This window comes from Phascolarctos cinereus, unplaced genomic scaffold (assembly GCF_003287225.1).
Source record: "Phascolarctos cinereus isolate Bilbo 61053 unplaced genomic scaffold, phaCin_HiC Scaffold_7;HRSCAF=346, whole genome shotgun sequence".
Lineage (NCBI taxonomy): Eukaryota > Metazoa > Chordata > Mammalia > Diprotodontia > Phascolarctidae > Phascolarctos > Phascolarctos cinereus.
Window position 1 is genome coordinate 47,074,924 of NW_027556180.1, and position 21,296 is coordinate 47,096,219.

Sequence of the window (21,296 nt, forward strand, 5' to 3'; positions counted from 1 at the left end):
AAGCCATGCTCTCATCTACCATATTGCTTTTGAAGGGGTTACTCTTACTTCTCTTTCTAGGACAGGATTATGCTGATAATTAATACTTGGTTGACAAACGTTTATCAAGTATCTGCTCTGTGCTAGGTAGGCATTAGGGGAGATACAAAAGTCAGATAAGACTAGGTTCCTATATTCCTTACCCAACCTTGCACAGCTGAAAGTTTTTCTTCTTTTAAAAAAATCAATGTGTTGTCTAATCCCAAATTTTTCTTTCTTTTTTTTTTTAAAGTGTTTCCAATGCATTTTTAGATAAAGGAGAACTCTTCATAGGTTCAAAGTACAAGAAAGCTGTGTATCGTCAATACACTGATAGCACATTCAGTACTCCAACAGAGAGAAAAGAAGAGGAGGAACATTTGGGAATTCTAGGTACTGTACCATGATACTGAACCTGAGATTCTAAATCATGAGTTTTAATTTAAAAAATGGGCCCATAAGCAATTCTGAGAAATAGAATGTTTCTCATTGTTCAATGACTCATAGAAATAGTTAAGATGTACGTGTTTATTTATTTTTATCCCCACATATCAGTCTACAATTGAATTCATGTACTTTCCTTAAAAAAACAAAAACAAAAAACTAATCCCAAACCAGCAAAAAATCCTCAAGTAAAATAAAATGCTGCTTTCTACATCATTCAGAAATGTTGCATTTATCATGGTGGTGTTCATTTGAGTCCAATTCTTTGTGACCTTCTGGACCATAACACACCAGTATTTTCCACAGGGTTTTCTTGGCAAAGATACTGAAGTGGTTTGCCATTTCCTTTTCCAGTAGATTAAGATAAACAGGGTAAGTGACTTGCCCAGGGTCACACAGCTAAGTAAATATCTAAGGCTGGATTTGAACACAGGTCTTCCTGACTCCAGGCTCAGTACTCTGTCTACTGAGCCACCTAGCTACCTCCTAAGCAAACATAGGTTAAGTGACTCGTTTACAATCACACAGTAAGTTAAGTGACTTGTCTACACTCAAACAGTTAATAAGTATCTGAGGCCAGATTTGAACTCAGGTCTTTTTGACTGCAGGTTTAGCTCTCTCTCCACTGAGCCATCTAGCTGACTCCCATTTATCATTACACTATTACAATTCTCTCACTCCAGACTGATAGAACTGAGTCTGTTGGCATGGTTTCTAGTGTCACTGTTTTAATTTGATTCTTAACAACTAAGTTAGGTTTGCTTCTTAGGGAGCTAGGCGAAACAATGCATGGAGCACTAGACCAAAATTAGGAAGACCTTGGCTCATATCCCACCTTGGCCATTTACTAGTTTTGTGACCCTGGACAAATCACTTAACCTCAGTTTCCTCATCTGTAAGATAGGGATAATAATAGAATATCTACCTTACAGTGTTGTCTTGAGAATCAAATGAGATAACAAGTATAAAGTGCTTTTCCAACCTACCCAAATGCTAGCCATGATTAACATCTATCCTCACCCTCCAGCCTCAACACCTCCCCCCACCAAAAAAAACCATCTCTTGAAACACTAGAAGGACCTACCTATTTATTAACTGTTTTTCAAAGACCCAAAGCTGACTCTCAGAAGAAATATACAGATGGCCAAGAAGAAATGTATATATGGATAATTGGGACATTAATTCAATATAGAAAGATGAAACAAAATGTGTATCACTATGGCAGGCAGTGAGAAGTTATCTTTGGATTTTAGGGGATTGCTGAAGGGACTCTGCAAACACAGAGAGAATCCAAGTCTTTGGGTCTCTTGAAAACTAGTCAATGGAGGAGAGGTGTTGACTATGGAGGACAGCAATATCCATTACCTATTTCCTGCTTCCTGGGTTTCCTGTAGGCTCAGCTATCCTTGACTTATTTTTTTTTAATATACTAAAGTTTCAAGCAAAAAAGGGTGAAAGGTACCACACAGATTTCTCCCAGGAGAGAAGAGGGGCCAAGGAAGAAAGAGATTTCTGGTGTCCCCCACATTTCACTTAAGCTCTGGGGAAATGGGCTCAGAGCAGAGACAGGGAACTGGAGAGTGATTCTTGGGAGGCTCCTAATATGAGCTGGGGGCATCTGATATGAGCCTACAAGGAAATGATCCATGATCAGATCATGTACCTATAGAGGTCCATAAGGTCTTCAGAAGGTCTTCCAGAACTTTGAATCAGAAGAAGTCAATTAGAATCTCCATTTCTGGACAAAGCCATTTTCTGACCAGTGCTAATTCTGCTTGGGTTCTAAATTGTCTCCCAAGTAGGAAGAATTCATGTTCTACACATCAAAGAAAGTATTTTATCACTATGACCATTTCAATGTACTCTGTGCCTTTTAATTTCCTCAATAATTTTTCATTCTTTTTCCTCCCACTAGGTCCACAACTTTTTGGATATGTTGGTGGCAAAGTTATAATTGTCTTTAAAAATATGGCTTCAAGACCTTACTCAATACATGCCCATGGGGTAAAAACCTCTAATTCTGTGGTAGTTCCAACAAAACCAGGTAATCATTTGGGGGAAAATTCATTTTATAATATAAATACGAGAAGTATGATAATGTAATGAAATATACAATGTAATTATGATATATAACATATTATAATAATATAATTATTATCTTTGTAATATGATACAATAATATAAGAAGTTCCTTAGAACTTCCTTTATAAATGAAACTTAAGGAGAATTGATGGTTGGATGATAGTAGGTTTTTAGGAAAGATGAGCAGGATCACATCTTTAATGAATTTAGGTTGAAGAATTAGTGAAATGGGGATTATTATTATTGTAATCAGTATCTATATGGCACTTTCAGTTTTAGAAAGCACTTTACTTGTGTTATCTCCAATCCTCACAACAACTCTGAAAGGGAGTTGTTATTATTATCCCCATTTACAGATGAGGAAAGTGAGGCTAAAAGCGGGCTAAGTAGCTTACCACAGGATTATGGAAAGTGAATGGAGCAGGAATCTAGGCTAGTATGAGGATGATGATGCAGCTAATGACAGAGGTCAGGATGTTCAGGGAGGACTGGCACCTGTGGCAAGAGGGCTTGCTCAGCCACTTTCAGGGTTGCTTATCCACCTTGGGTGTCTACCTTCACCCACCTCTCACCTGTGGCTCCGAGAAGCTGTAGCATGCGCAGCAACCACATCCTGGTAAACTGTCTCAGCAGAAGGGCTAAACCAGGTTGAGGGTGACCAGTAGGCCTCAAATTTGTCACTGAGTTAAGGGGATGTCTGCCCCAAGAATGTGAAACCTTTCCCAGTGGAACAGGTGGATGAGAACAATTTGTCTCAGTAGCCATGAAGGCAGCTGAAGCAGGTGCTGTGGAGCACTCAGAGCGTGGTCAGGCATTGAGGACAGCAAGATCATCTACTGCATCCCGGGCCATCATCAGTCATCTTGACCTTTGTCTTTTACCGGACTTAGGTGACTCTGGAGAGGAGAGGGAGGCCAATGACTTTGTACAACTCTGTCTCACTTAAATCCCATTCATGAGCAAGTCAAGTTATCACCTGTGATGCCATAGGTCTTCTTCAAAAATGAAGGCTGAATATGAGGACAATGAGGTAGCATTAATAATGATAGAAGTCAGGAGACATAAAGAATCAGAGATAGCCAGAAGCGAGCTGCTAATGGTCCAGGTGACATAAGAGGAATGAGGTAATTAAAGAGGAGATCTGGGTGAAGAACAGTACCAAGGACTGTAGGGGAGTGACAGAGGTGACAGAAAAAGAGACTGGGGGACATCAAGGTCCAGGGAGTGCTTTGATGAGCTGAAGTGGAGGAGAAGAGGTCAGAGTTAAGAATATCAAAGACTCGGGGCAGCTGGGTGGAGAAGTGCTAGATAGAGCTCTGGCCTTGGAGTCAGGAAGACCTGAGTTCAAATCCAGTCTCAGACATTTGATACTTACTAGCTGTGTGACCCTGGGCAAATCACTTTTGCCTAAGCCAAAATAAATATATCAAAGACTCATCAATCAATCAAAAAACATTTATTAAGTTCCTACTATGTGCCAGGCACTGTACATTGAGGATAGGGTAAAAATACAAAGAATGAAACAATCCCTACTCCTAAAGAGCTTATATTTCATAATGAGATTAAGTGATCTGGTCATCAGTCATCCCTGAATCTTGGGGTCACTCAGGAAGGTTCCACAATAGACTTGGTTGATGACAATGAGTCTTAGTAAGTGGCAAACAACAGTAGCAATAACCTTGAACGTTTGGTATAGACTACAAATGATGAGGAAAAAGAGAAGGATAGTAGCATGGGGAATTAAGGTGTATCTCTCATCTCTATCAGCGATGAAATGCATTAAGAGGGGAATTTTCATAAAAGGGGGCAGTGGAATAGGTCATATAATTTGGATTTCCATCAGAGTGAGGAGTTGGAGGGAACAAGACTCCATGGAACGTGGTAGAAAGGGGTTGGACTGGAATGAATTTAGGGAGTGCAGGGTAGAAGGGCATGAGTAAGGTAGTAGGGAAATCTGACATTTATTTATAGTATTGCGTGGGGATGAGGGGAAGGTGTGAAAGGTTGGTGTCCAAATGGTTAAATACAGAGCTCAGTCAGCAACCATTTAGTAAAGGCCTGTGTTAGCCACTAAGAAAGACAAAATCAGCTTCTGCCCTCTGGGAGTTCACATCTTGAACAACATGTAAATAATGAGTACATACACTCATTACTCATTAGATATATTCATACTCTGTACATAATGACTATATACAGAGTAATGGAAGGTTATTTCCAAGAGGATGCCGCTAGCAGCTGGGGCCACAGGGAAAAGCCTTCTGGAGATCATGAGTGGAGGAAACATGGAGGTGGAAAGCAGAACTGAAGCTCATTGGAGAGGAAAAATAACTTAGCTTTTGGAGAGCTGATAAAAATTAGGAAGTGTGAGAAGAAGAGGAGAATGCTAGTCAGGAAAAGGAAAAACCCACTTGACATAGGAAGAAAAAAAAGAAAAAGAAGAGAAACTCCATTTCTGTTAAACTACTTTGTGCCTGGGTCTAATAGGACCAAAGGCTGATAGACTTAGATCTGGAAGGGCCAGTTAAAAAGGTCCAACCCCTCTCATTCTATAGCTGAGGAAACTGAACATCAGAAAAAGGAAGTTCATGGGTTCAGAGCTCTAGGACCAGAAGGGACTTCAAAAGCCATCTCATTCAAAGCCTTCACTTTATAGTCGAGGAAACAAAAACCCATAATGGGGTATTGACCTATCCAAAGTGACATGATGGGTAGTAAGCCAAAGGGGGAATAATAATTCCATCCTTTAGTTCACAAGGTTGCTGTAAGGAAAACGGGGCATAAAACTTCAGTGTTAGTTATTATGAGAGGCCAAGAGGTCTACTGAAAAGTAGATTAGCGTTCAAGTCAAGAAGTGGGGCTGGGGTGGGGAGAGGGGGACAAATCCAAGATTCTGACATGCATGTGATCCTAAGGAAGTTATTTGGTGCCTCAGTTTTCCCATCTCTCAAATGGGAATTATACTTGCCCTTCTTATCTCACAAGAGAAAGGTGCTTTGCCATCTGTAAAGGCTATATAAGTGTGTGTTATTATTATCCAAGGTAAGAGAATATCTCTTTGCAAACCAGAGGAAATGGGGCTGCCATCTTCCTGATTCTACAGGACAGTGTAGGTATAACAACCAGTTGATTCTGAATACTTAAGGGGGTAGCTGTTGTTCATTTGTTTCAGTCATATCTGACTCTTTGCAACCCTATTTGGGGTTTTCTTGGCAAAGATACTGGAGTGGTTTGCCATTTCCTTCTCCAGCTCATTTAACAGATGAGGAAACTGAGGCAAACAGGCTTAAGTGACTTGCCCAGGGTCACACAGCTAGTGCCTGAGGCCACATTTGAACTCAGGTCTTCCCAACTCCAGGCCCAGTGCTCTATCCACTGTGTCACCTAGCTGCCCACCTATAGCTATACCCATATATGTGTGTGTGTGTGTGTGTGTGTGTGTGTATGTATATGTATATATCTATATGTATATATCTATATCTATATGTATATATCTATATCTATATAAACTAACTACAATATGATTTATATCCCATTTGAGATGTACCAGGGGTCCTTTTGTTGTTATTGCTTTGGGAGAGGGAGTTAACCTAATCAGATTAATGTTTTTTTTACCAAGTCACTGAGTTATCAAAGCAGTGTAGAAAAACTTCTAAGCTGGGATCACAAAGCTGGACTAATACAACCAATCTAACTCTATATCCATATGCTCACTTAACTCAGGTGAGATGCAAACTTATACCTGGGAAATCCCTCTAAGATCTGGTGCTGGAATAGAAGATTCCCCTTGCATTCCCTGGGCTTACTATTCAACCGTAGATCAAGTGAAGGTATGTTTCATCTGTATCCTATTTCTGCTTTCCTGACATCTTCTTAAAATAGATATACAATTGAAGGAAAAAGAGATCAACCTTTTTCCATGCCCCAGGACCAGGCTAACTTCCCAGGAACACAGGCTGCTTGTCAATTCATTTTGCTTTGATATTTTATTAAAGGAAGAGTTAAGCACATGATGATTCCTGATATTGGCAACACAAATAAGAAAATAAAAATGAATCAAATTTTTAATTTTCTTTTTAAGTTGGCATAAAATACGTAAAACTGCATTTTAAGATACTTTTTAAAATAAGCATCAAGTCGAAAGAGTAGGCAGCAAAGGAAACTACGTACTAGCAACCTGTACGAAACTCCAGAACTGGGATAAACAAGCTCACAGATCTGCCACAAGACCAGCATCATAGCAAATGCAAACAATCGCAGCCTTTCAGAGGAACATTCAAGGCCACAGATGATTCCACTGTACTATATAAATAACAATTACAGCCCTTTGACCCAGTCGTCCCACTCCTGGGAAAATGCCCCAAAGGAAGCCAAGGACATAAAAACCTCACAACCAAACAGTCAGAGTAGCATTTTGGGGGTGGAGAGTGGGGGCCACCAACAAACTGGAAACAAATAGATAGGTGCCCATCAGCGGAACAATGTGTGGTATGTGAGTGTACACGGAGTAGTATTGTACTGTAAGAAAGGACAAAGGAGAAATTCAGAGAAACATGGGAAGACTTGGAAGAACTGAGAGTGTGAAGCAAGGGAAAGCAAAAAAACAATAGAGAAGTCAAGTGAATTAGCATTTATGAAGCACCTGCTGTGTACCAGGCACTGTGCTAAGCACTAGAGATACCAAATGACTACAATAATATAAATGAAATGATTGCTAAAAGTGGAGTCAAATACTAAGTAATTACAAAAGGATGAAGATGCTCTCCTCTTGCCCTTTTTGGGAGAGAAGTTGGAGACTAAGAGTGTAAAATGTTGTGTACATATGAGAAGAGGAAGATTGAGGAGCAGTAGGCATTATATACCCAGAAATGACTCCAGTGGTTTTCAAAAGCAATCAATAGAACTTATTGTTTTTTAAGAATAGCAATTCTAGGCTTGCTCAAGATACATGATACAGTTAAAATAAGCTCAAGGGAATATCCGGAGTAATGATTAATCACACATCTCAGTTTTTCTTTCCAAAAACACAGCTTCAAACAATTTTAGGGACCACAGTTAGCTGACTTACCAATGAATAGTATTTACTATTTGTTGGCATGACCATCACAAGACTTCAGATAAGTTGGTATCTACAAGTAAAGACACCTGGGTGGGGGATGGGGGGAAGGGCAGGGTCCTGAAACTTAATTATGGTTTTTATTGAACCTTGGGCAATATGCTTCTACTCCAAAAATTAGTGATAAAAGCAAATGCAATTTCCTATAGTCATGAGAATACCTTAGAACAAAAAAGAGTGCATCCTTAGCTCATATGCACAGCCGAAAATAAGGCATCTTAGTAACGAAAGTCTCTCTTAATAACGAGCTCTCTTGTGAATAAATGTGAACCTTCAGGCCACAACAATGGTGCGAGAGATTAGGATAACTAGGCTCTTTTTCAAACTGCTGCTTATTAGCTTTGCAAATTCACATTTGTGGTCGCCAAAATCAAATTTATGGCTGCCGTGATCTCCTGACCACACACCATTGTTTGAAGATCATTCTAGCCTGTGGAAAGGAGCAAAACAACCAATAGGATGCCATTCTGAGAGGATCACAGTAGCACTGATTTACAGGTGGAAGGGACGTTAGAAGCCGTCATTTTACAGATGAGGAAAATGAGGCAGAGAGAGGTTTAATCAATTTGGCTTATGAGACCACTAGGTAGTACAGTGGACAGAATGCTAGACCTGGAGACAGGAAGACTAGGGTTGAAAACCCTCCTCAGACATTTGTTAGCTGTGTGACCTTGGGCACATCACTTAACTTCTGTTCACCTCAGTTTCTTCATCTGTAAACTGGGGGGTTTATTTCCATTGGTAAATTCCCAGAGTCATTGTCACAATCATAGGAAATAACATTTGTAAAATTTCTTTGTAAATCTTAAAGCAATATATAAATGCTGACCATTCTTATCATCCAGGGTCACACAGTAAATGTATGAAGCAAGATTCAAATCCAGGTCTTCCTGAGTAAAGGACTGGTACTCTATCTAACATATAATATAACATTATCTAATCTAATCTAATGTATCTAATTATCATTTCCTTGAAGCCATCCAAAACAAAGAAAAATTAAAAAAAGATGTCATTGCATTTTCCACAAAATTTGTGATAGAGTTGCGTTTACCTTCTAGAAAGGGATTTCTTGACTTCTGACCTTGTCTTTCTTACTACTTCTCAAAAGTATCAACTGCCATCATTGGAACTAATCTAACTCTAATTATCTAATCTAACTCTAATCTAATCTATCTAATATATAATAAAATACAATAATACAATGCTCCATCTAATATACAATCACACCACTTTCCTCAATTTCCCCATTACAAATTAGCATTCCGCTACTGGCCACCCTTCACTATTGAAGGTTAGCTACTAAGGTGATTGTTGTTGGTTAAACAAAATATTCTGTAGTTATGCTACAAAGATGATAAAACCTTTATTCTGTATGTATCTCATACGCACACAATTATTTACATGTTATCTCCCTGGTAAGGATATCAGTTCCTTGAGAACAGAGTTATTTTTTTTAACTATTGTCTTTGCATCTTCTGTGCTTAGCATATACTAAATGTTTAATAAAATGTTTAGTGACAAATGGATTGAAAGTCACTAAGTTATCCCTTGGTCTGTGTTTTCAGGATCTCTACAGTGGATTAATTGGTCCTCTGATTATTTGCCGCCGACATCAAAAACCTGTATTTGGAGCCATAAAGAAACTCCAGTTTTCTCTCCTATTTTTAGTTTTTGATGAAAATGAATCTTGGTATTTAGATGAAAATATCCAAATTTACTCTGCTGACCCAGAAAAAGTAAACAAGGAAGATGAAGATTTTATAGAAAGCAACAAAATGCATGGTAGTATCTAATATGCCATTTAAAAAATCTATACATTTTCCTCTTTTCCTTTTTTTCCCTTACACTATCAGTTTAAGGCCTATGGATTTTAACTTGCATTTAACTCTCTTCATGAGCTTTATCCACCTCTACCCTTGCCACTGATTGGAATTCCATTAGAGCACTAGACTTGGGGTCAGAATGACCTGGGTCAAATCCTGCCTCAGACACTTACTAGCTCTGTGACTCTTGGCAAATCATTTAACTGATTTTTATGTCAGTTTCCCCAACTGTAAAATAAAGAGAATTAACTCAATTGCTTCTAAGACTTTTTCCAGTTTTATATATCTCATTCTTGGTAATATTCCCTATTTAGAATCATTTCCTTGAACCTATCCAAAACAAAGAAAAATGAAAAAAAAATTTAATGGCACTTTTCACAAAATTTAGAGTAGAGTTGAGTTTACCTTCTAGAAAGGGATTGCTTGCTTTTGACCTTGCCTTTCTTACTACCTCTCAAAAGTATCAACGGCCCTCATTTGAACTAAATCAATTAATTTATTAAGCACTTACTATGTACAAAGACTTAATTACTTGTTAAGCATTCCACACATTTATTCTGCACCTGTATTTTTTATGAAACATCCAAAATACTTTCTGTTAGAAACAAGATGAAAGAAATTCTTTTTAAATGGACTATTTATTTTTTTTATTTTTTAGCAATTAATGGACGAATGTTTGGAAATTTACATGGCCTGACAATGCATACTGGAGATGAAGTCAACTGGTATCTCTTGGCCATGGGAAATGAAATTGACCTGCATAGTGTGCATTTCCATGGACACAGCTTTGAGTATAAGGTATGTTTTCTCTACTTTAGAATTTTCTGCAACTAGACAACCCAGTTCTTTTGAGAGATTCAGAAAAAGAAGTGATAATTTGAGTCCCTCAAACCACCAGTGTTATTTTTAAAGAATATCGAGCATTTTAACAGATATAGAAGCTTCTCTTCTAACAATCAATCCACTCTACAACTATCTGCCCCGGTGGAAAGCACTGATGAAGCCCTTCCATACATTCATTCATTTATTATTCAAAAAGCATTTATTAAGTGCCTACTGTGGTCAAAACACATTAACAAGATAGCCTCTATCTTAAACTTTAGTTAATGATAAAATAGAGATTCCTTGAGGGGAGGAACAGTTCTGTTTTTGTATTTGTATCTTCAGTATCTAGCATAATTCCAGGAATATAGTAGATGCTAATAAGTGTTGATTGATTGATTGATTGATGATACTGGAGGGATAAAACATATACACATAAGTTAAAACTGTCACAATAAAAATCTGCAATAATGAGAAACTGAGGCACAAATTTCCAAGCATGATCAATTTATTAGCAAGGCTTGTAATTGCCAATAAAGTGAGATCCCGAGTTCCTCAGTAGCAGGGGATACATCTGACAGTCAGAGTAGCCTTCTATACAGTTAAAAAGATAACAGTCTATGTGAAGTCTATATGAAAACTAAACTAAGACTGTAATTAATTTATATCAGAGATAGGTGTGGTCTTACAGAGGTAAAAGGCAGCCTTACAATTGGCTTGACTTACAAGAGGGGATCCTCCAGGATCCATGACAATGGGGAAAACATAGAGTTGTCTCTTGAAAGTGTAGTGGAAGGCACCCCCCTACACCAGTGGTCTGTTGCTAGGGTTATGACCAGGCATAATATCTTATTAACATCCTCCTTTTCCCCACCCCCTTCCCTTCTAGGGTAAGACAAATTGAGTCCAGGCTGTAGCCTAGAGAAATGGGGAAGTTAAACTCTTATACAGAAGTCCACCCATCTCATACACTCTGATACTAAGGAGTCAAGCTCTCTTATCCCAAGGCCTATACAGTGAAATTTTACTCTAATCCATAATTACTTGATTCCAGTGAGTTACTAAAATTCTCCATTAATAAATGATACAAAATAAAATGGAGTATCAATTTCCAAATTGACATTTCCCATCTGATTCTATGAAGCCATGTCTCCATTGTATCACCACTTACAAACCAAATTGATATGATCAGGCTTGATCAGCATCCATTAGAATTAAATTACTTAATGGGGCAATGGAAAGCAATAATTACAGGGTTCAATATTTTATACAAGGCCAGCCATGAGAGGCCTGATTATTACTGGCGCTGGTTGACTGTTATAAACAGCCTAGCAAAAGATGATAAGTTTCTCAAGCTTTCTCCATCTGCATGTTGTGGTAGCTAGACAGGAATAGACGTGATTCGAGAGTGCTATAGTGCTTCAGACTAAAGCCTTGCTACCTATGGCCAGCACACTGACAAAGATTTGTTGGGGGCAGTCCCCTTCGGTAAGCTAGCCTCACAAATAAAATGGCACACGGGAATTTACATGTCTTCCAGGTAATACAATGATTCTCCCCTAGTAGCCCCCTCCCAATGTCCATTCATTCTCCAGTTAAATTTCAGATGTGAATTCAGACCACATTCATATGGTCCCTGGAGACAACTTCTTATGGTCTCATTCTGAAGTAGGTCTCAGTTAATGGTAGATCTGAAGGTGGGTCTTCTAAGAAGAGCTGGTCATTTGTAGAGACTCCTAGGTGTTTCTGCTATAACCCTTTCACAAAATAGATCTTCATACAGCTCAGTAACTAGTTGAGATGGTGAACAATGGAACATCAAATTAAGAACTGACACCTGAAACTTCAGAGAATTTAAGTTCTATGTGTCTCTGGCTGTTTTTATATCTATCAATCCTAAAAGAAATGCATCAGGGCCTGACATAAATTGGGCCCTTCATATGTTTCAATATTTATTTCAGAATGAAAACTCATAAAAGGAAAAAAAATTAGGCCTTTAAAACCAGAAAATAGGCCACTAGACCAATGCATATTCCATGAAAGTCATTTATATTTGACAGCCAATTTGAGAGCACATACACGTATATTGTTCCCTCAAAATTGTGGAATTTAATTCAATTCAATTTAATTTAATTTCTCCTTTTAATTTAATTTCTTCTTTTTTTCAATTTAATTGTATTTTTTTGGTTACATTTTAAATTCTGAACAGTCTCCTTCCTTCTGTTACCTCCCTATGCTACAGAAGGCCAGCATCTTCCTTCATAGGTCCTTTGTAGTTGATTTGAGTACTTATAATACTCAGAATAGCTTAGTCATTCACAGTTATTCTTCAAACAATATTGCTGTTACTATACATAACATTGTCTTGGTTCTGCTCATTTCACTCTTCATTATTTGATACGTCTTTCCATATTTTTCTAAAATCAACCTGCTCATCATTTCTTAGTAGTATTAGTAGTATTCCATCATAACCATATATCACAATTTGTTTAGCCATCCCCCAACTGATGGGCATCCCCTCAATTTCCCACCACAAAGAGAGCTGATATAAATATTTTAGAACATGTAGGTTCTTTTCCTTTTTCCCTGATCACTTGAGAAACAGACCTAATAGAGGTATTGCTGGGTGAAAGGGTATATATAGTCAGATTGCTCTCCAAAATGATTGGATCAATTCACAATTCCACTGACAGTGTACGTGTCCCAATTTTTCTACATCCCCTTCATTTGTCATTTTCCCTTTCGATCATTTTGGCCAATATGATAGGTGTAAGATATCTCAAAATTGTTTTAATTTGCATTTCTCTAATCAATAATGATTTAGAGCATTTTTTTCATATGATTGCATATGGTTTTGATCTCTTCATCCAAAAACTAGCTGTTAATATCCTTTGATCATTTATCAATTGGAGAATGACTCATATTCTTATAAATTTAACAAAGTTCTTTATATATTTGAGATATGAGACTTGTAACAAAGAAACTGTCTGTAAATCCTCCCACCCCCATTTTCTGCTTTCCTTCCCATCTTGGCTACATTGGTTTTATTTGTACAAAATCTTTTTAATTTAATGTAATTTTTATATCTTACAATGCTATCTCTTGTTTATTCATAAATTCTTGTCCTCTCCATAAGTCTGATAGGTGAAAAGTTTCATATTCTTCTAATTTACTTACTATTAATTAGTGTATACATATTACACACTATTCAGTTAAAAGTTAGGGTTTATCTCATGTGTATTACAATGAAAAATCAGGCATCATTATATACTTGCCCTTATCAATGGAATTTGCTATGTGAAGGATCACAAAAAGAGATCAGCATCAATATTTTTCCTTAGTTTTGTTTGATTTCAGATATGAGTCATGGTCAACAATCATTCTTATGGAAAGGCTCCTCTTGAGCCACAGGGTATCACAGCCAGGCTCAGATATACATAGGTTGGAAAATGTACTAAGTCAAGGGAATCCTACCTTCACCTTCACAAAGTCATTCCCTCAACTTGCCCAGCCTCTCATAGCAGTTCTCAGACTGTAGGAGCATGTGGCATTTCTTTTGAACAACGGATAGTGGCTGTATGACAGGTCAGACACTTATACTTAAAATGAAGACTTAAAATAGCAGCAAATTAAAGTCCCAAGAAACTTTTCCTTAAAAAGCAAAATTTCACTAATCACAGCCTCGGGCTAGGTTATTGTCACTTTTCTCGTGTCTTAAAAAATATTGGGACATTCTATTGATCTTTCATGTAAGAATAATTGCATTCTTGACCTTTATGCATATATGTACAACAGATACATGTAGCTTCACTACATACTAATTATTACAGATACAATTTCATGATTTTCTAAATGATCTTAAATGAAGCTCACTCTTTATTTAAAGTTAACTTGCAATCTTTTTTTCACTTTGATTGGGAGAGGTCCTAGTTCCTCAGACTGCAATACTACAGAGTTTTATAACATGCTGTCAGAAGGGCTGGTAAGATCTTGTAACCCAACCTAATTAGGAAGTTCCAAAGAACTTCACAGACAAGGATCTCTTAAGAGGATTTTGCTACTCTTTTCTCCCAACTTCGAAAGAGTCATCATTATTATTATTTTCTAATTTAAAACAAAATATTCCCCCTTAAATATTTAACAGTTGTCAAACATTTTTGTCATGTTCTTTTAAGAGTTCAATTCATAACAGAATCTAGATAAAAAAAGAGAAGTTAAATTTTAAATACATGGCATTTTTATACTACTCACTTCTTAATCTAGTATGGAGCAATCATACTCAACAATAGTTTATGTAGTGATTACCACATGCCAGGCTTTTTTCTTGGTTTGTGAAGCTTAATATAAAGAGTTTCAGAGCCATGCCATCTGTAGTACTTTAAAATCTTTAGGTTTTGATTTTTCTGTTGTAATTTTAATTTCTGAAATGCATCAGCAAATTTGTTAGCTAATTTTTTTAAAGTACTCTTTAAATGGCTGAGGTGAATTTCCATAAGGTCTGAAGTTGCAATGCTCATCCTCTGCATGAGGAACTAGGTTAAGCATTTCATAACTTTATGCTTCTTGCAACAACCCTGGGAGGTAGATGCAAATGTTTCATCTCATTGTAAATGAGACCACATTATATTTTAGTTTCAGAACACAAATTTCAACAAAATTAATCCTTGATTTATAATTACAAATGGCAATATTTAAATCTCATTTTCCCCTAAAGGTCTACTGTTTTCATTTAGCTCACATTAAAAAAGAAATCATGGTGGCACTCCCAGCTTTCCATAACTATTTCTTTATTTCTGTCAATCATCCAAAGAACCAAATCAATTCCTTTTATTTTCCTAACAACCTTACCAGTGTGCCTTAAGGGGGAAGATAAAGAGTACGTGTCCCCTTAACCGAGGAAGGAAAAAACTACTTACTAAATTTCTTTTGCAAAGGCCTTTAGCTTAACTATTTAAACCAGACCAAAGGAACAATATTTTCTTCATCAATCAGTTACTTAATATGTTTTTGTTAAGCTTTCACTTACCCCTTCAAAGTTTCCTGAAGTTTCTTTTGTAACCTTATATTGATTGAAGAGGGCAGACAGGCAGTACTTGTCAAAGATGCATTTCTCTAAATTCCTTAAATCTTTTTTTTTTATTTCAGTGGGATAAAAACCTTTTCTTAAATCTCCTTTTTCAAAACTCCCAAACTCTTTCCTTTCAAATCCTCCATTCATGTTATATCAGGGCACACAGAATCCAGCTTTCCTTTAACTCTCTACCTATTATTCTCTCATCGCATCTTGCTTAAACTTTCTTTCTTATATCCAAGACTGTCTACAGACTTAATCTTCATTCTATGAATTTTCCTTCACAATTTAATACAAGTTTTTTTTAATTATACAAAACAATTTATTGCACTATTATCACATTTGTTATACACACCCATTTGTGTGTGTGTGTTCTTAAAGGCTTACAAATACATAGTTCATTCCAATTTCTTTGGTCAATTAGAATTGGTCATAATCTCATAGTTTTTATAATCAAATAAACCCAAATACAACTCACTCAGGAAGTTTAGGGTCCCTTATTGTAGAGTGTCACAGATTTCGGCAAGCAGAATGACTTTGGAGAAGAAAATCATCTACCTCCTTCTCAAAGGTAACCTTTTTGATTCTAGAGAAGCATTCATCCACCTCTTTCACAAAGGAGTTTACTTGGTAGAGAAGCCTCACAGATATTGGTACCTCAGAAGGTCTCTACTCCTCCTCTCACAACAAATTATTATGACAACCTATAATTTTCTTCCTATTTTAACTGTTTCCTATTCTCTGTTTGTAGCTTAATGACATCATATAAAGGCAACTTTCATTTTAGTGTAGGAACTTAAATGTGTAAAGAAACTTCTAAGCCCTGTTTCCTTGACTGTGAATAGTCTTAGCTCCTAATTGCCTCTTGCTTTTTCACAAAGTTTCTGATATTTTCCAATACTACATGTTATTAAATCATTGCATCTAAGTAATTATAAGTTTTAAGTTTGTCTCTCATCAAACAGAAGTTAATTTTCTAATGATTTTAAACACACAGAAATTCTTATCACACTAATTTAACTTTGGATTCAATAAAATCAAGTATGGCAATCTACTAATCACTAATGTTAACAATTTAAAAATCTCCATTTCACTGTCGGATCTCAAATTTCAGGGCCTACTGTTAACAATTAGCTTATTCTTTAATTTAAAAAATAAATTAACTCATGTTGAAAAGTGATGATGAGACTGCAATTGTTGGGATGTAATTGTGAGCACCATATTGTTTCAATTAAATATAAATTAAACCACCTTTTACAGATTCTTTGATGTTTGAAAAGACTGATATAGCCTTCCCTAATGACTTTATGCCATTTTCACTAACTCTTTGATAGAAAAGCAGATTATTATCCTTTTAGATCTATAATAAAATTTGCCTCATTGTCAAATTAACAATGATTTGCCTTAGAAAGATCTTTGATTTGTAGTATAATAATTTCTTGATTTAAAGTATCTGCTTTTATTAAAACTACATTAATTGGAGTTAACAGGAATATTAATTAGAGATAATAGAAACTATATTGCCAAAAAAATTGTCTGATGGAGACTGTAATTTTCTGAAGGGCTCAAGATGTAATTTTTTCTCTATTTCCTTTCAAATCACTCAAAGGCTAAGTCTATTTCTTCTTTTTTTTTTTTTCCTTACCTTAATTTATCATAGCCTTTACAGAAAACATTAACTTTTATTTACTTTTCAGTTGCTCCCTCAAGCTTTCGTCTCTCTGGGGCACTTTGGGATTCACCAGTAATCTGGGAATCCCAATATAAGGGGTTAATAACAAGGCTTGCTCGGTATTTTCAGGTTGGTTGTTTAAAAGTAGTGAGCAACAGAAGGTTAAATACATTCCAGTTCTACTTACTTATTCTTTTGGAAACCAAAGGTGGTCTAAAATTTTCCTGTTCTGCCTTTTAATAAAAATCCCATTTCCACCCTGCAATAAATCTGTCATTCTCTTTAAATACAGTTTTTAAGTGTATCTTTTCCCTGAAAAAAACTTTAGACTCAAATATTGACAAAGTGAAACTGCTTTGGAATTTTCTTGTATATATATATATATATATATATATATATATATATATATATATATATATATATATATATATATGAAAATATACATATATGTAGATATACACACACATATATACCCACTTAGGTACATAATACATAGATATATTAAACTATATACACTACACACATGTGTATATATATATATACACACACACACACACACACTATACACTATCTATCCATCCATCTATCTATCTATCTATCTATCTATCTATCTATCTATCTATCTTTCTAATGGATTTTTGTGTAGTTCTACTCATTGGCATCTTCTGTATAATCCACATTTTGAGTGCAATTGCCACTGTGGCATGAAGAAAATGTATAACAGATCACACACTTCAGTAAATGAAGTGATTGTATTTCAGCACTCATTTCCCCATTACGCCCTCTTGGCAGCCTCGCTCTCTATTCCAAGAGCTGCTTCCAGAATGGAAAACTACCAGATTGTGTCAGCCAAAACCTTGGTCTCTGTCTCAGCAGCTATTATTCTCGACCCCACTCCCACTTCTAAGCCCTGACCTAATCTTAAAAAATGGTCAACACCTCCTCTGAATTTATTTGAACCATTCCCTGAAACACCTACAATCACTCTGTTTCCAACTCCGACCCCACTTACATACACCAACTCCATTTGGAACCTCGTTCTCTGCCTGTTTTATCTCCTTGCCCCAATCTAGGCACTCTTTCTCCCAGTATACGTTTTCAAATGGCATATGGTGGCTTGGGTCAGCAGAGGAGCATGGGCAAACAAAATTGTGGGTTCAGATGGTACTAGCACCACCCTGACCCTTTAGGGTATGGGTTAAGGAAACATAAGGAGTGAAGAGAGGACAGTAGGTAGCACTGGATTCCATTATCCATCATTATATTCTACTCCTTCTATACATTAGAAAGCATATCTTTATACTCGGGTTAGAAGCTATTTCTATACATGTACCCAAAGGCTTTGATGATGAACCACTTTGAAATTGTCTATATGACTGTTGTTTCGCCCCGGAAGAACATAAGTTCCAAGAGGGTGGAAACTGTTTCTCTTAAAAAATGCTTCTTGATTATCTGAGATCTCATCAATACTTCCTCCTACAAATGCAGATCACAACCGATTCGAATCTGTCCGTTTTTTACTGTGCCTGCTAAAATTAATGTCACACAGCTAGTCACTAAGATGGGTTTCAGCAACTTTACTGGATGCCAAATTCTCTCGTAGGTAAAGCCGTATTGTGTTTTCATTTTTCCCTTTCTAATAAAGCTTGGAGGAGTTTATCGCTCAGATGTCTTTGACCTCTTCCCTGGTACTTTCCAAACGATAGAAATGCGTCCAAATGTGCCTGGAACTTGGCTGCTTCACTGTCATGTGGCTGACCACATTCATGCTGGAATGGAAACTACCTACACTGTCCTTAAAAATGAAGGTAATGATAGCTAATGAGTTGAGCTATTAGGTGCCATTTTGACCACAGTGATGTAGTTAAGAACAAAGTTGTGTTATAGTGTTAAAAGAACTGTCAGAGGGGTTGGGTTCAAATCTTACCACGTCTAATGCTTGGTCACTTAGCCAATCCGGCCTTGGTTTCATCATTTATAAAATGAATGGGTTGGACTAGATAGTCTTTGAGGTTCCCTAGAACTTTTATCCTATGGGGAAAAGGTAGCTCCATTTTAGTTAAGTGCTAATCACAGATATTAACTGCTAAGTGGTGATGGGAAGGAAAGAAGAGAGTGGGAAAGGAATACGTATATACAATTACATGGTGATACCGCTCTCACCAGAGGCATGTGATGTGTTGCCTGGTTCAGTTCTTACCCCTGCTTACATGCTGGCTGTGAGAATCCAGCCATTTAACCTCTCAGTACTCCAGGCAAATCTATCTGCATAAGTGGAGGGCCATTTCCACACTGGGGGTGCTCCACCCCACAGATCCGGACTAAATATAGAGTGAGAACACCACACCATTCCCTTTTCTTTTCTCAATCTTCTCTCTAAAAAAGTGTAAGAATAATAATAACCATACACACACAATTACCCCTTCGAAGAGAGCCCCACCATGACTCAAACTCCAAGCACTGACTCTAGCAGGCCCAGCTAGGCTCCTCTTTTCTGGTTAGCAGTAGCATGGAGCACCAGTGTTGCAAAACCCTTGGGAGGTAAGGAATGACCTTCCCCCTTTCTCTCCCCATAGACATGTATACAAAAAACAATAAATACCAACACTCTAAAAAATGCAAATGGCTAAACATCTCAATATAAAATTCTTACCTTGAGATTGCAAGTACTAGTATTCTTGGACCTATTGACAACACAAACTCATCAGGTAGGGATTATGCAAAGGGGAAAAAAATCTTTGCATTTACTCCTTAAAATTAAGGGATGGCAGGAAGAGACCATACATACAGAAGGAGAAAATATGAACACAAACCCTTTCGTACCCTTTAAGAGTTAAAGAGCACTGAAAAATTGTCACCTAGAGAGCTAGGTGACAATAATCTGACTTCCTAAGTCTGTATAACCTCCACTGACAATTTTGACCAGCAGTGACACCAAAACTTCTCCCTTGGGCATGTTGTTACAGGAAGATTTTGCTTAGCATTACTGGAAACATAAATGCCTCAAACAGAAAAAATCTTGGTTTTACTGTGCGTGGGTGTAGCAACCTCACTTCTGGGCCAGGAAGTCCACTGGACACAGCTGTAGTTGAGAAAAGCAGGGCCAGCACAGTCCTCTACCAACAGGGTTACGAGAAGTCTGGCTTGACTGAGAAAAAAGTGGCTGGAAAGGATACATTCTGAGTTCTAGAAGAGTCACATCCTAGCAATCTATGTTAAGGCATTTCTTTGTATACAGATCTAGAAGGTCAGAGGGGAAATGAGCTGCTGGTGGACAAGAGGAAGGTTATTGTAGGGTTACAGAGAATTATGGAAGAACAGGGATAAAGGAAGAGCTCAAAGCAGGGTGGGAGAAGGGAGCATGACCTAACCAGACAATAGAACTCTCCAAGCCTTCAAAGCAAAGGGAGTGTTGAAAAGAAAGTCTTTTGACTTTGATTCAAAAGGAAAACTGAAGTCAAACTGAATAGTCTGACTTTTGTTATAGTTAGAGTTTTGGTACATGCAATACAATGCTTCTGGGCAATCTTGTTAATTCTCATTATCAGTAAAGATTTAGGTCTACTAGGACAGGTAAACACAACCAAACAGCCAAAGGTATAATGAAACATGCAAAGATGGTAAGGTGTAATTAAAGAATGTTGACCTAAGAGTCACTGAACCATAGCTTGAGTATCACATACTCTCTTTGGGCCTTAGTTTCTCTATTTGTAAAATAAGAGGGTCATTCTAGATCATCTCTGAGAAGGTCCCTTCCAGATTTAGAGCTCATTCGGTGATTGAGTCAGAAAACAGATGTTCTTCCACCAAGGAACAAGAATCCTTATAAAACAACATTGAGTGCCCTGCCTTACATTGAAACATTTTAGCTCCCCAGTCACTAAAAGTATTTTTAATTTCTATTGTTTAAAAAAAATTTGTTTTCAAAGTTTCTTTTTTAGAACTTTACTTATTTTCAGAGTATTGTATAACTTCCTAGAAATACATAAGATACTCATCAGGAAAAATGAAAACAAACTAGCTCTTACAGGGGGGGGATGTGGATAGGGGCAGGAGGAAGGGGAGGATGGGGAAGGGGAAGCAATAGGATAAGGAAGAGAAAATGTGACCTTTGGATTTTGAGATATTTATGCATTTCCTCTGTTTTATCTCCCATCACATACAGAGGGCTACCTACATCTTCTGCATTTCTATGCAATTCTTAGTGCCCAACACAGCACTTTTAAGCTGTTTTAGAGAAGGTGTGCTTGG

General features: G+C 37.1%; 1 protein-coding gene across 3 annotated transcripts in view; it reads left to right on the forward strand.

The window, feature by feature from the left end:
* The window catches only part of LOC110204790 (ceruloplasmin-like), a 66,793-nt gene that overhangs the window by 34,158 nt on the left and 11,339 nt on the right, over positions 1 to 21,296 (forward strand). For all 3 annotated transcript variants that reach the window (XM_020980917.2, XM_020980918.2, XM_020980919.2), the window contains exons 13-18: positions 272 to 411; positions 2,378 to 2,506; positions 6,265 to 6,371; positions 9,223 to 9,439; positions 10,139 to 10,278; positions 18,691 to 18,853. In XM_020980917.2, coding sequence (XP_020836576.1) covers positions 272 to 411; positions 2,378 to 2,506; positions 6,265 to 6,371; positions 9,223 to 9,439; positions 10,139 to 10,278; positions 18,691 to 18,853 — 896 coding nt within the window. The remainder of the gene's footprint in view (positions 1 to 271; positions 412 to 2,377; positions 2,507 to 6,264; positions 6,372 to 9,222; positions 9,440 to 10,138; positions 10,279 to 18,690; positions 18,854 to 21,296) is intronic.